Genomic DNA, 16,417 nt, shown 5'->3' on the forward strand with positions numbered 1-16,417 from the left:
CCTCCCTGCGCCTGCATGATAATCCCTCCTCTTCTTCCTTTCCAACGCCTTTGCAGAAGTTCATTTTGTGAAATGAGATAAAGGCAGGACAGGAACCAGTTCCCCACACCCTGCTTTGCCCAGAGAGGGCTAAAGATTGTGGATGGAAAACTGGGAGGGCGTCTTAAAGCCGGAGGTGAAAGGAACAAGTAGATTTTCGTTCTCATCAGAGAAGACTCAGACCCAGCCAAGCATCTTGAGGCAGGGTCAGAAGTTGACTTCCAGGAAAAGGTTACAGAGCTCAAAAAGCAGATGGGGTGGACAATGGTTGGGAGACAGAGACAATTATAGAAAACATCTTAATGTGTCTGAGCCATCTCTGCTTCCAGCCAGGATTCCTGGGAAGGCAGGCTGTCCTAGATAGGTACTGCTTTTCCTATTAACCCAGCAGTGATGGGGCAGCAGGCTGAGGCCTGGCTCACTCCCAGGGTCCAGTAAGCCATGACTTGTCCCTGGAAATGAAACACTTTTGACTAAAGACTGGGTGTGCAGCACCTGCTTCCTACCTGTCTTGACTGCTAACACGGAGAACCCAGGACTCCCCGGCAGGTAGACAGGGAGCTGGCGTGGGCCCTTGAGAGGTTGTGCTGTAGGCGAGGCTGAACTGGAAGGCTCTGACAACTGAAAGTTAAGCAATCATAAACTGGGAGGCTGGATAGGAGCGGAAATAGGAGTAGCCATGATCTAATCGGCAAGTCCCTTTGTCTAGGGCTGCTTTCCTAGGCAGAGCTGCCTCTTGGAGACAGGAACCTTCTACTGCCTCCCACCATGACCCATAAATGAAGCTAAAGTGCCAGTCCCTCTCACAGCCTCTCACTGTTCTCCCCAGATTTCCTTGCATCTTGAAGCGATGCCTTCTGACCTGGGGTCAGGGACTGATACAGATGGAAAGCTGAATGACGGGATAGAAAGGGCATGGGTTCAGGTCTCTGAGTTGTCATTTACTAACGTGCAAACTTTGAGCAAAATCTTTCCGTTCCCATTCTTCAGAGGGGGTGACAAGTACCCACTTCATGGAGCTGTGGTGAAGACTGAATGCGATAAAAATGTAACAATGGCAGTTACTTCCATTTTCTCCACTCTTCCCTCACCCACCCACCCTCACAAATATGGTAGCACTGAATTGTGTGAGGATTTCTTTCTTTGCCTCAAAGAGGATTGCAATCTAAGACAGTGTAAAGACCAAGAAATGATGACACGGACTATTATCTATGGATTAAGCACGTTAAGTAGGAGTGGTTGTCAGAATTCTAAAGATGTCCTTCCTAGATTTCTGGCCCCTGGCTGTTTAATCAAACAGAACTAACTCTAAGGGGCTCTGCAGCTATAATTAGGGTTTTGGACCATAAGATAGGGAGATCACTCTGGACTACCTGGTAGGCACAATCTAATATAGGTAGGGGGTCATAAGCCTAGGAGTGTGGGTAGCCTCTGGAACAGTGGTTCTCAACCTTGGCTGCACATTAGAATCACCTGGGAATCTTGTTAAAATCCTGATTTCTGGGCCTCATCATTAGTAACAAAGAAACAATTTCCGGAGGACGAGGCCCAGAAATCAGGATTTTAACAAGATTCCCAGGTGATTCTAATGTGCAGCCAAGGTTGAGAACCACTGATAGGGAGAGTCAAAAGGTCAAGCTTAATTATGCTAAGAGGGCTGTGCCCTCTAAGCTGGGACTTGTTTGTGGCTTTGCCAACAGGTCAGTCTGAGGCTTAACCCTATCGCTGCTCCCTACAGGTGTTACTATAGTACAGTGAAAAGGCTCTGAGAAGTCTGCAGGCATGAGTATAAAGGACAGTCATACGTGTGGAAGTGTTTGCTACCAACTTTATTTGCAGGTGAATAGTACAACATTGACAAACGTATTTTGTACAATCAAGTCTGCACTGCCCCCGGGGCTAAGGAAGACATAGTCCTTTCAACAGCTAGAAACAGTCCCAGATAATGAGTTTATGAAAAACACTTTCTCTTCCTCCAGCAAACAAAATTATTTATGAAGCTGTACAGTTCAACAATAGGGAGCAAAAGGAAAAAAATTACCTCAAGGAAAGCAACAGCTCCTTTTCTGGTGGGATCCGTCTTTTTACAGACATGAAATATTCATATCAGAGATCTTATATTTCAGGAGGAATGGGTTACATAGCAGAGCTACAACAATAAACATTTTATTTATTACCAACAGGGAATTAGAAGACTCTCTTTGAACATAGTTCTTACCCAGACTTTTGGAGAACAGGGTCAGCATGACGCCTCTCTCTAATTAATCATCAAGTTTCATATTTATAACTATTACCTGCCTCTGAATTCCCTTCCCAATATCCCACTCCAACATTTGAGAGCTGCCTAAGGACTGTTCTGATTTTAAATTTTATCACAGATCCCTAAGAGTTTGGCCCTTGGCCTTTATGAACACAGGGCTTTAGAGAAACAAATTCAGGGAAACCATCTATTCTCCTGAGCCCAGCTACTCTGTGCTACCAGCTCTAAGCCGACAGCCCTAGTACAAGGAATGGGGCTGATAAATAATGAATCAGCATCTTGCTCAACTGGTGGCGTTTAAAATTCTTTTCAGGTGAAAAATTACCACAATTTTGTGCTCATGGCAGATTTCAAAGGGAGACTTGGAACAGAAAATCTTTAAGGGACCCTTACACAGCCAGAAGTTCTTTTCAGGTTGTACATAAAACATTTAGTAACCGGGATAGTGGAAGGACCACAGAGGAGCTCCCAGGGCCTGGGAAAAGGCCATTTCTTAAGCTTATTCTTGGGGTCCTGTGGAGACAGGCTCTACACATGGTTGGCAGGAATCAGCAGCAGCTCCGGGGCCCTGGGGTATCAGGTAGGTGTCCAGCTCCTGGCACTGGTAGAGGGCTACGCTGTCCAACACCCACTCTCTGGTTACCATAGGTACCTCACACATCTGCCCAATCACTGAGGACAGAAAACACAAGTAGAGATTAGTGTCAATTCACATTTTCCCAGACCAGATTCTAGTTAATCTACTCTGGGCACCTGGTTGTATGAGTTCTTAGGGTTACTCAGGAAGAAGCAAAAGTGTGGATTGTAAGCAATGTTTTAGGACATAAGAACTTATTTGGCAGCCTGAGGAGTGACTGCTGGTGAGAGCCTACAGCTTTAACAACTTTACTAACATGAGCCCCAATCTGTTAAATAGCATTGCAATTTAGTGATAGGAAAACATTTGCAGTATCTTAAGTGAAAAAGCAAAACAGTATGAGCATGATCACATTCGTGTAAAATTTATGTATATATATATATATACATATATAAATATAAAATATATAAATATAAATATAAATATATATATACACACACACACGTGCCTGCAAGAATTTTATGGTGATCATCTCCAAGTGGCGGGATTACTGGGATTCTTTTATTGTTTGTGTTCATTTTTATTTCATGTGATGAACATTCACATTTAACCTCTCAATGGAAATAGTTCATGCATTACTTTTATAATGTAAAATAAACAACAAAAAAGTTTTAAAAGGATATTTTAGCCATTCATTCAACAAAAATGAGCCCCCCAAATGCACTGAGCGCTGTGTTAATTAAGCACTGGGTAACCAGTGGTGAACCCAACCCATCTCACAGGCACATGCTTGTGGCCGTCTGAAGCCCCAAACAGGTGCACCATTCACTCCAGTTGATCTAAACAGGACAATCAGACCTAAAATCACCATAGTAATCTGCACACTTAACCTGGGCCCTCTACCCCACACTCCTCTGGATGAAGGCTTACAGTAAGACTTACCACGCAAGCCACTGTCGTCTGTCCAGGCATCCGGCTGCATGACCACAAGTGGGTGAGTGCCCTGCATCCCCAGGAAGGAAACATTGAGGGTATCAGAACAGGACTGGGAACAGTCACTTCACCATTGCTTGATGGTGTGATGAAGCAGACTATCCTGGGCAACCACACAGAGGAGGAGGAAGGGCACACGGCAAAAAGGGATTCGAGGTGAAGAGCCTCCCCTCAGTATATTGAATACCTCGAGCTCTCAGGTCCTCGCTCCTCCCTTACAGGTGGAGTCTCTGGCACACACACGCGGTCAGAGGAGGCGTGGGTTAAGAGAGGCCTCTCAGGCTACGCTGGGATGTGGAAGGTGGTTCATTGGGACTGATGGGTGCTGCCTTGCTCCATCACCAGAGAGAAGATTGTGTTCCCCCTCTGACAGGGCACCAAATGCTTACCTTGCCGAGGGTGAATAATGAAGGCTCCTTCACCACAGAAGCCCCACAAAGCTGCACCATCCACTCTAGTTGACCTAGATAGGCATTCAGACGGAAAGTCACCACAGTAATCTACATGTTTAACCTGGGCTCCCCACCCCATACTCCTCTGAATGAAGGCGTATAGCAAGGTTCCCAGTGGGAGTCCCTGTCTCTTTACTCCAAAGGGACAGACAGGCCTGAAACCAGAGGGGCATGGACTCTAAGTTAATTTGCCACTGATTTGCTACTTACTCTGGTTATCAGTCCCAATAAGGCCACTTGGTAGATAAGGTTTAACAGTCTCTCAAATAAAACACAAGAAAAAAAATCTAATTTTCATTAATTTGCTAAATTGCAGGTAAGATACTATGAAAAAACATCCACCCGTCTTCCCTTCCTCCCTGCCTAATTCTGTGTTGGTAATTGATAATCAGGGCCACGGAGAGCACCTTACTTGGTGGTAATTACTGTAAATGTCAAGATATGGGAAGATAATTAAAACAAAACAAAACAAAAAGCACTTATCACCCCGGACCGAGACTCAGCACATCAGCTTGGAAAGGCTACATGCTGAGCCGGTATCAACACACTCAAGGTAATAAAAGTCAGAAGAGGTTGTACCTGTACCTGAAAAATTAGTAGAACTGACCAATGGGTGGCTCCTGGGCCCCTATGGGTGCTCTTTTCTATCAACCCATTTCTGGGGATGGTTAAGGTGCTCCTCTTTGTCTGAGTGTACTGAGGTCAACCGACTCACTTCTAAAATGATACCTGCTAGAGGCCCTGGTTTTCATTATACCAAAGTACAAAAACACTGAGAAATCCATGTGTGGCATGTTGAAATTTCATAAAAATCCAATCAATAACCAATAAAGTAGACATAAGCAAAATTATTTTGCCAGGCTCTCTTGCTGCCACTCATCTACCCCTGACCACATGCTAAGGTCATCTTCTGAGAAGCAAAAGGACTTGATCCTGGGACAGAGGTGAGCACAGATGTAAAGGTAGGTAGCCTTCATTTAGAAAAGAATGAACCAGTCCTGGCCAGTGTTTCTCAGTGGTTAGAGCATTTTACTATATACCAAGGGTCATGGGTTCGCTCCCTGCCCCGGGGTGGGGGGGAGTGCAGGAGGCAACTAATCGATGTGTCTCTCTCACATTGATGTTTCTCTCTCTCTCTTCCTCCTACTCCCTCCCACCCTTCCACTCTTTGAAAAGCAATGGGAAAAATATCCTCAGTTGAGGATTAAAAAAGGAAGAAAAAGAGAACAAACCAAATCTATACATACACCAGGGCTTCGGTACCGCACAACTCCAGAGCTGAGCCCCACAGCACTAAAACATCACATCACATCACATCAGTGACCAATTAATTAGAAAATGTTCATCAAGTCTTCCCCTGCTCGGAGCTTGCCTGGGAGAGCAGGTTCACGGGGCTTATGCAGCTGCTGTGCTATCTTCACCATCAAATGAAGATGGTTGAGGGAGAGTAGAACTCTCTCCCTAATTTATTTCTCCCTCTTTCTTAGACCAAAGGGCACCACGAGCAGCTCCACCCCATCTGAGCACAGATGTTAATTCTTCACTGCCTTCCGGCTCTTGAGAAGGGGCTCAGGGCTAAGTTTTGTTTTTGTCATAGGGTAACATTTAAGTGCAGTTTTGTCTGACAGGTGATAGAGAAATAGACTAACCTCTCACCAATCTGACGAACCCCCATAAGAAGACCCCTCCTATAATTATGTAAGGGAAAGGCTGGTGCTGGACCCTGCAGTCCCCCCAGTCTCTTACCTGTGGGCATGTTGGTAAAAGGCCCATAGCAACAGATTTCTAGGCCCTTGAAGATCTGGGAGAAGAGAGGAACAGAGGAATAGAGAAAGAAACACTAGTTACAAGAAACACTAGTTATGGGTTTTATAAAAAACATAAAGAGACTCTCTAAGAACTTTCTTTTTTCTTTTCCTTTCTTTTTCCCCCCCTTAAATATATTTTTATTGATTTCAGAGAGGAATGGAGAGGAAGAGAGAGATAGAAACTCAATGATGAGAGAGAATCATTTACCAGCTGCCTCCCACACGTTCCACACTGGGGATGGAGCCTACAACCTGGACATGTGCCCTGACTGGGAATTGAACCATGACCTCCTGGTTCATAGGTCGACACTCAACCACTGAGCCACGCCAGCTGGGCATCTTTTTTTTCTTTACCACCAGACGAGTTCTGCTGCTACTTCCAGAGACAATCAGTCCAATGTCCGGAACACTGTTGGGTTTCAGAAGACTTTTTTGTTTTGTTGTTAATCCTCGCCCGAGGACATTTTTCAGAGAGAGTGGAAGGGGCATGTTTAATGGCTAGAAATTCAGCTATTAGTTGATATTTGATGTTTATCCAAACGTGGTACATCAGTACTAACTAACCATACCCCTGACTGGCAGAGAGGTCTACGTTTATTTTATATGTACATGCTCCTATCCTCCTGACTTTCTTCTGGTCTCTAGCATCTGTGAACGCCAACCTATGAACCAGGAGGTCACAGTGTGATTCCCGGTCAGGGCATATGCCTAGGTTGCGGGCTCAATCCCCAGTGTAGGGTGTGTAGGAGGCAGCTGATCAATGATTCTCTCTCATCAATGATATTTCTCTCTCTCTCTCTCTCTCCCTCTCCCTTCCTCTCTGAAATCAATAAAAATATATTTAAAAAAAAATAAAGTTCTCCCCAGGCAGCCAGCTGGAACCGTATGTTGCTGTAAAAAGCACAAAAGATTACAATTTTTTCCATCCAGGCTGATATTCATTGAAGAGGATGTCTAGTGATGAGATAAGGAATTTGAAGTTTCACCTCTACAAATACATTTCTCTTTCATAGGAAAATACTATGGTGATATTTTTGTATCTTCAGAATGTCATTACTTTGATCAGGTATTTCCTATCATTGCCACCCCGTATGCAGGAAAAAACCCCAAACACTGAAATTTCCTTTGAAGGAGGGAAAAATCTGGTGCTAGCTCCGCTTTGCACACAGTGGAATAAAAACAAACGGCTGGGGCCTGTTCTCCCTCTCAGGAGCAAGCCCTGCCTTTCCCTTTACCTCTCTTCTCTCCTTGGCCCTCCCCCAGGCCAGTTCCCTTTGCCCCTCCCCCAGGCCTGTTCCTTTGCCTTTCTCTCTCCTAAGCTACAAGCCCCCCTTCTTTTTTTGCTTCTGTAACTTGTTTCCTGAGCCTCCTCAGTCCAGCTGGCTCACTTCTACTACCTCCATAACTTTCTAAATAAACTTTCTTACTTTTAATTTGAAGAAGAAGAAGAAAAAGAAGTTTGGCTCACAGAGCTCCCCTGGGGTGAAAGCAGAAACAGACATAGGGCCAGCAGCATTTCTTGGCATCTGGGAAGTTACTTGTTTGGTTAAGAAGGTGAGGGTGGGCTGACCCCAGGGGTTCAGAGCTCCAGGGACTGATGATTTATGATTATCTCCCAAAGCAGTTTTCCTTGGAAAGTCACCTCTATTGGTTTGCCCTCAAGTTCTGTAAATGGACAGAAGGTGCTCCTTGCGGGGATGTTCCAAAATGCCTGGCAGTGCACACTTGAAAGAGGAAGAAAGGCAGACTGGTAACGTCAGCACTCAGTCAGGGACCTGAGAAAGCTGCTGGCTCAGGCCTGACAGGCAGGTGTGAAATCTTGCCTGGACTTCTCCCTGAGAGGAGGACATAGTTTTTGGCTACATCATTTGCTACAGCGTGATATGGGGACTGACTGAGTGTTCCTGAGTGTTCTAGTCCTTTGTTTTCAAAGATGTTAGAATCATCTATTTTTCTCCTTGGTGAAACCTATAATTTTCCAAGAAATATAATATTGTCATTAAGAGCTCAGATTCCAGGCTCTGGCCAGGTAGCTCAGTTGGTTAGAGTGTGGTCCCAGTATGCCAAAGTTGCGGGTTCAATTTCTGGTCAGGGCATATATAAGAATCAATCAATGAATGCATAAATGAGTCAAACAACAAATCAATGGTTCTCTCTCCCTTCCTCTCTCTCTAAAATCAATCAATAAATTAAAAAAAGAGCTCATATTCTGGAGCCAGACTGCCTGGGTTCAACTTCCAGTTGTGCGTTCACAACTAGCTGTGTGAGCTTGAGCAACTTACTCCATCTCTCTGAGCCTCAATTTTCTCATCTATAAAATAGGCATAATTATTGTACATATCTAATAGGGTTACTATAAAACTGTTAATCAGTTAAAACGTGTTGAGTATTTAGACCTGGCACAGAGTGAACATTATATAGATATTAGCTATTGATTATCAATCATTTTCTCTTCTATGCATCCACAGACAGCACTGCGTACATCCCCTTTATAGCACTTACCACGCTACTTTAGAGAAAAACACTATCGTAAAGTGGAAAAAGCAAAGGCTTAGATTCATATCTGTTTCAAATCCCAGCTCTGCCATTTATCAGCTAAGATTTGAATCCCAGATTGGACCAAATTACTTCTCTAAGCCTCTAAGTCCCCTCATTCATTAAATGGATATAATACTTATTTACCTTGTTGGGCTATAACTAAAAAAAGAACCTATATGGAAGCACCTAGCAGTATGTAACACCCTTAAAAGATGAACCAAGGGGCCTGGAATGCAGAGGGGTGGTGGGATTTTTGTCAGCACGGGGAAGGAGGGCTTTACCTTTCTGTCCTGGGACTCTCTTGCTCGCTTTGGACCTTGGTGGTTCCTTCCATTGATAACATCTCCTCTGACTTCAAAATCACGCTAAAAGAAACCAAACGCAAACCACAGGGATCAGAGAAAGAGAAGCCGCCCTCAATGGAAGCAGAGTAGATGTGCCATATTTAAGGAATTGGGTATTGCTAGGCAATGTTCTGACCACTCCCCTCAAATCATTCTTTTTGGTGGACTGGATGAACCGACCAGCATCTCAGCTACTGAAATCAATTCCCTGAAGCAAAGCTTTGTGGGCAGAAATTAACAATTGGCTTTTCACCTCACTGGGACTTAATGTATTTTAATTTTCAACATCTATCTCCTCTCAAAACATTCACTTAGCATTTAGATTAAACTGCTAATACTGTGCAGTTATAAAGATAACAGGAGAATTCCTGATCTCTTAAATCAATTGTGTATTACCAGCTAAGGGCTTTTCAGATTTTCATTGAGAGATTTAGTTAATGAAACCAAAATGTTAAATATACATTTAATACACTGAAGAAGAAGGTTTTACATATCACTATTTTGACTGGTCAAGGATGAGAGTAATGGGATTGGGGAGGTTAGAGCTTTTGGGATAAATTAGGGGAAGAATGCTTAGAAACAATTCTGACTGAAACTCAGGTTGTAGAAGATCATATCCACTGCCAAGATTATTACAAAGTAAAATAAAGTCATGGTAGTATAACCACAGGCTACTATTAGGGCAGTGGTTCTCAACCTTCTGGCCCTTTAATACAGTTCCTCATGTTGTGACCCAACCATAAAATTATTTTCGTTGCTACTTCATAACTGTAATGTTGCTACTGTTATGAATGGTAATGTAAATATCTGATATGCAGGATGGTCTTAGGCGACCCCTGTGAAAGGGTCGTTTGACCGCCAAAGGGGTCGTGACCCACAGGTTGAGAACCGCTGTATTAGGGGCAAGACCACTTCATACTTCCTAGTCGCTTGAGTGAGAAGAGTCTAATGATAAATGTCATTTATTTGGAGATGCCTTCAATTTTATAGGCCTGATTGTACCCCTGTCCCTACTTAACTTCTCTACCTGGATGCCTAGTATATATCTCTCAATTTTTTTTTTTATTGTTGAGAGATTACAAATTCCCATTTTCTCCCCTTTGCTCCCCTCCATCCATCTTTTATCCCCACCAAGGCCTTCTAAATCCCCAAATTTATACATCTTGCCCCTTGCCTAATCTATGCTCCCTACATATTATTCACCAATTACTATCCTCCAGCTACACTCGTCTATTTTTCTTTAACAAACAAGCTCATTCCTACCTCAGGACCTTTAGGCTTGCTGTTCCTCTGCCTTCAACACTTGTTACCCACATTTTTTAAGGCCAATTCTTTCTTGTGTTTGAGGTTTCAGCTCGAGCATTTCAGAAGCCATCCCTGGTCTCCTAAAGTAGTCAATCTCTGTCCCTGGTCAATAACTAATCTGCTGCTCACGGTATTTATTGGTATCTTAAATGATCTTTATTATCGTGTATTTTCCTTCAACAGAACAAGAATCTGGCCTGAGAATAGACCTGTCAGTCTTGTTTACTGCTGTATCCCTGGTGCCCAGCACAGAGTAGGCTCCCAATAATATACGCCATGGAATGATAGTTCAAACCAACAAAAATATCACTTAATTATGAATATACTGAATAGTATATAATATTTCAAAACTATTTTTGTTAGTTTTCTTTTCCCTGGTCTGTTGTCACCAGCAGCTCTTAGATGGCTCTGCTCTAAAATTATTTCTCCTCCTACCCTCTTCTTATTTACCTCTCACTGCTCTCAGTGTCATAAAGAGTAACATCTCTCTGAAGGAATCTGATTTCTAAACAAACACATTTGCATATTAATATGAAGGATTTTTCTTTAACAGTGAACAACCAGTTCTCTATCAAGGTCTATATATATAGATTTAGGTGGGCCTATTTCTTTTGCTTATGAATCTTTTTTTCCCCCACCCCCACCCCCCCACTTATGAATCTTTTTACTGCTTTATAAATTCCTTTTCCTTCCTCCAAGGAAAGGATTGTTTCTACTGAAATTTAGAACAAGTGAATGAGGCACAGAATTTCTGGGTTTGCTCTGCATAATTCTTGATGATCCCCATCATCCAAGTGGTACAAGGAAGGAAGCAGCTAAATTTTCGGTGATTATGTGACTCAATGGCATCAAGTCTTTCTGATTAGTTTGTAACATCAAGTACCTACCTCATCTAGAATCTTTCTTTCTTTAATAGACTGGGTCACCCCTAAAGAGATCACAGAAAAGACAAGTCACAATGCAGAAGAACATGCTCTTTTTGTGGAGGTGGACGGTGAAGCGATGGGAGGAATAACACTGAGCAGAAGTCCCATCTCAATAAAGCCACAGCTCCTTGTAGTAGAGATTCCTTTTTGGAGATATGGTTGATGCTTAATCCAAACATTATAACTGTGCCTGCTGCACATGGATTTCTGCCTGCTATTAAATAAATCTCTAATTCCTATACTAACATTCTAGGAGCAGATTAGGTCCTATTAGTTATAAAAAGAAATCCATTTTCCCAACATCACCAGCTTATCTGAACAAAGACATATGCGTTAAAGATAAAACTAGTTTAGTGTTATCATTAAAGACCTTTTGGTAATTCAGATTCAACATCAGCAAAAAACCTTAGGTGGTAAGATGTTTGGTGTAAAAATGCAATTCTGAAGTGTTAAAGGGAGGAGGGGAGCAATACACTGTACTTACAGAAATAGCTAACTACCCATTTTCCTCCTGCAATTCCCAGAAAATATTTCAGTGTCCGTTCACATACAAATTCAGCATCTGCAGAATGAAAAATATCCAAAGGATCAGTAGAAGTTGAAAACAAAGTCAGAAGTGCTGCCCTAACAAGCTAATGAGCTCCAGTTCTATATGCTACTTGCAATCAATATGGATCGATGATTCCAATACCCCAGTGATAGAACCAGAGGCTGGAAGCACCTCTAATTATAACCAGCATGTGTGGATCTTTGGAAGTTAGAAAAGGCTGATATGAAGTTAAAACCAAAGGAGATGTCTGCCCTATCTTCTAAATGACAAGACTAGCTACAGATATCCATCACTGTGTTCAGGGAATTACCTACATCAATAGTATTGATACATGTGGATGGGGAAGATCTAATTTACTGGATGGCAATATGTGGAAGGAGAAGAAAACAGTATTGTTGAAATCCTCTATCTGATGTGTCAATGTAAGTAACAAAATTTTCACCCCCAGACTTCTACCTGGGGAATCCTAACCTCCTAATTTCCCTGAGAGGGACAGAAAAATACAGAGTATTTTCATGGCATTTTTCCTCTATTCATAAGTATTTCAGAAAGAAGTAGCTAAAGAATCACTTCTGTTTATTTCCTAGTACTTCAAAAACCCTTCTGAAGAACTAAGCAAACTGAAGAAATAAATGTATTTAACTAAATCTTAAACATAGCAATCTATCTGCCAGTAGTAGCAACAGCCATTCTCCCTCACAGAATTCTTCACAATAATTAAAATCTTTTTTTTCATTACAGTTTTATAGCTTTTTGTTTAACTGCTGTGAAAGTTGATTTAATAATATGGTTTCAACACAGAAATTTTAGCTTATTTTTAGTTCAAAAGTTGTATTGCCACCTGGCCGGTGTGGCTCAGTGGTTGAGCATTGACCCATGAACCAGGAGGTTACAGTTCGGTTCCTGGTCAGCGCACATTCCCAGGTTGTGGCTTTGATCCCCAGCAGGGGGCGTGCAGGAGGCAGCCGATCAATGATTCTCATCATTGATGTTTCTAACTCTCCCTTCCTCTCTCCGAAATCAATAAAAACATATTTTAAAAAAAGTTATATTGCCTTTGAGTTTAAAGACTAATTACTTTAGATTTAATTTACATTTTAAAGTTTTCTTTTCACCTTCCAGCAGCTTTGATCCAAACTTACAGCTTAAGATATAGTATTAAACTTTAATGATATTCAACTCTAAAATAGAACTTGGTTCGAGGTACCTTGTTCTAGCACAATGATTCTCAACCTTCCTAATGCCGCAACCCTTTAATACAGTTCCTCATGTTGTGGTGACCCCCAATTTCATTGTTACAAATTGAACATAAAGCATAGTGATTAATCACAAAAACAATATGTAATTATATATGTGTTTTCCGATGGTCTTAGGCGACCCCTGTGAAAGGGTTGTTCGACCCCCAAAGGGGTCGCGACCCACAGGTTGAGAACCGCTGTTAGCACCTGGTTCCTGTAAGTATTATCCTCTGACCCTGTGGTACTATCTGTATAGAGTACAAAGCTAACATTTTAGAGGTTCTAAGGCAATGTCCCTCTGCCAAGGACTCTGGATCCTCTACTCAGGGCCTGCAGCAATGTGTACAGAGTGGACCATTTTATTTCCTAAGTCAATTTTGAGAACGGTTTTAAGAGCTGCATCTCCTATGTGCTGCATGCACTGGTCTCTGCTTCCCGGAGCCCATGAGCATGTCTAACTCCTCTTCCAGATAACACTTCAAATATTTGAAGACAGTGGTCTTGTTCCCTTAAGTCTTCTCATTCCTTCATCTGTTCTTCAGATGACATTGTTCTGAATCCCTTTTCTCCAACCTCATCATCTACCTCTGGATAAACACTCTCTAACATGTCAGTGACCAGCTTAAAAAGCATAGTGTTCAAAACAGAGCACAAATCTTCCAGGCAGTCACTCCAGCAGAGAATACAGTGGGGGAATCAGGATTTTTACTTTCCTTGTTCCAGACATTAGGTTTGTATTAATGAGGTCCGATTGTAAGTGAGCTTTTTAGCAGCCCTGAAATGTTTATTCAGATTTAGCTTATAGTCAACTAAAAGACTTGGAGGTCTACATTATCATGGGAGTCAGAATTAAGATTTAAAAAGGGGAAGGTGTAGGACAGATGAATTTTCCCCTTCTGTTTTTCCTTTTTCATATGCTGGCTATCTCAGAGCTGGCACTGTACTTATTTCCTGAAAACTCTCAATCACACTCAAACTAGTGTTTGTGTGAAGCTAGGACATGAAATAGACATGGAGCTAGGGCTTTCAACCACCCAGATTTTGAATAAAGACTCATTTCCGTCCATTCTCCTCTTTGCCCTATTTATTCCTCTAGGATTTGAGCTCTGCCTTACCAGAAAGCCCTTCACACAGAACAGTCCAGGCAGGGTGGACTAGAAGTGGTTCATTGTTCTGGTTCACCACTCTCCAAATCTTAAACCCAAAACAAAAGGAGGCGAGGAAGTAGAAAAACTATTATTTTTCTTTCACAAAACATAATTGATCAACTACTGGAAGACTTTCACCCTTGCTATGCTTAACGAATACTCCCATTTCTTCATGTAGTTCCATGTAACAGATGCAACGCATTCTATAAAGGCTCTTGGTATACCTGTTTTCATAATGACATGAGTAGTCTCTTCAGTAATTAGATCAGTTAAAGTGATGTGGTGTTTTCTGGCAAACTTGTGCACACGCATCTGAAATCAAGTAAAATATTATTATAAATTACCTCTAGTGCACAGCTTAGAGCATTAGTTATCCTAGCTTTGAATCTCCATTTTTTTCTCACAGAAAACGTACATTCTTTTTATTCTAACATGTCTGAAGTCTCAAAATAAATAGCAATTTAATACAAACTATGTACAAATCAGAGGAAGAAATTCTAAAGTAATTCATGCTAGGAGACATGAACTATAACCAAGGATTCAAAATAATATTAATTTTCCCTTTAATAGCAGATATCATTGCATTCCCTAAGACATCTAGTTTCTCTTCAGAGTGCTACTCTACTATAATACAGATCTATCAGCCTACACTATGTGTAAGCTGAGAGGTAATCAGCCCACACAGAAAGCTATGTTACAGGTAAGTGGCTTAAAAACAGGATGTGCCTGGTTGGAGTGGCTGTTAGCTGAGCATCATCCTGTGCACTGAAAGGTTGCTGATGCGATTCCCAGTCAGGGCACATACCTGGGTTGTGGGTTTGATTTCCCATTGGGGCACATACACAAGGCAACCAATCAATGTTTTTCCCTCCCTTCCTCTCTCTTTAAGTATGTCCTCAGGTGAGGATTAAAACAAACAAGGTGCAAACCTCTGATAGCTTAAACACATTCAAGTCAAGGGTACAAAAACTATCAATTCCTCTTACGGGGAAGGACTGGAAGAGACTCATATTATTCCCAAAAGAAATCTAGAGCCTTCTAGCTATTATCTATCAACCAAATAGAAATCAATAGGTAGTAAAAGAAATTAACCAGATCCATTATGGACACAGTTGACATAATTAGTAGCAACTATTTGGTAAATAACTCTGTTTACCAAGGGCCATCATTTATTAGCCATCACCACCCGTGCCAATATTTATGTGCTGCACAATATTGCAATGGAGACCAGGCCATCCTTCTTTCATGCTGCCTCATTCCATACTGCCACAGGGCACTAAAAAGGCAGACGAGAGAAGCTAATGATACCCTCCCCCCTTTGTCACTGCCCTCTGCCAGGATCATTAGCAATTCTGAACTGATTAAATGCTGAAATCCCGGCTTTGAACAGTGTTCAGTTAGAAGAGCAACCGCTGAAAAGATCATCTTAATATGGGTTTCAGAATTAATCATGTGTAATACAGTCAGCAGCTTTCATAATAAATGTACCACACTTCAAGTCTGAATAGAGCTGAAAAGTTTTCCTCTTTGCTTGTTTAAAGACAATATGTACCCAAGCCACTTACAGTCTAATGTGCAGCTCAGAATTGCCCATGGCAAGAATGATTAAATTATTTTAGCCTTCTCTGAAAAGTTGAACTTCAAAACAAGCAAGAAATGCTAATTTTCAATGAATAAATGGAAATTCTAGATATGTAGGCAAATGATCAGGAGCAAGATAAACCGAACACAGATATGAATTTTCAGAGCAAATAGCTGGTCTGGGCACCTGATTGTGAAATTAGAATTCTAGCATGATTGATGAGAATGTATTCATTGTATCTTCTAGGGCAGACATAGCTTACTTTGCCCTTTTAGCAGTAGGCCACAAAGAATGTTATGCTCAGCTGCCACACATAGAGAACTTAGAATGAGAAATGGTTCTCATCCTAGGAAGGATATATTAAGAAAGATACTTAAGAATGACTGGGTCATCTCTGTGTATAATAAATCACACCCACTATTGAATCCATTTGATATTCTGGTGTGTTATCTTATCATGGTTCTTTAAGATGTATTGACTCAATTATTTTATTATGAAGTGATACCAATGGTGATTAATTTATTAAGATGTCTGAAATCTACACCCGGAAACAATGTTTCAGTGATCTTAGTATTTTAATGGGTATTTTCCATAGTGAGAAACAATTCCTGTTTCCAGAATTAGGGACCCAAGGAGATGTCAAAATCCTAACAGGGA

The 16,417-nt window shown here is 41.7% G+C and overlaps 1 protein-coding gene across 5 annotated transcripts in view; it reads right to left on the reverse strand.

Annotated features, from left to right (window-relative positions):
* Positions 1-2,189: 2,189 nt before the first annotated feature.
* BRCA1 (BRCA1 DNA repair associated) overlaps positions 2,190-16,417 on the reverse strand; it is a 79,461-nt gene continuing 65,233 nt past the window's right edge. For all 5 annotated transcript variants that reach the window (XM_059670282.1, XM_059670280.1, XM_059670278.1 and 2 more), the window contains 8 exons: positions 14,403-14,490; positions 11,727-11,804; positions 11,204-11,244; positions 8,949-9,032; positions 6,068-6,122; positions 4,259-4,332; positions 3,819-3,879; positions 2,190-2,971 (listed from right to left, as the gene is read on the reverse strand). In XM_059670282.1, coding sequence (XP_059526265.1) covers positions 2,799-2,971; positions 3,819-3,879; positions 4,259-4,332; positions 6,068-6,122; positions 8,949-9,032; positions 11,204-11,244; positions 11,727-11,804; positions 14,403-14,490 — 654 coding nt within the window. In that variant the 3' untranslated portion in view covers positions 2,190-2,798. The remainder of the gene's footprint in view (positions 2,972-3,818; positions 3,880-4,258; positions 4,333-6,067; positions 6,123-8,948; positions 9,033-11,203; positions 11,245-11,726; positions 11,805-14,402; positions 14,491-16,417) is intronic.

Source organism: Myotis daubentonii, chromosome 16 (genome assembly GCF_963259705.1).
Source record: "Myotis daubentonii chromosome 16, mMyoDau2.1, whole genome shotgun sequence".
Classification (NCBI taxonomy): Eukaryota; Metazoa; Chordata; class Mammalia; order Chiroptera; family Vespertilionidae; genus Myotis; species Myotis daubentonii.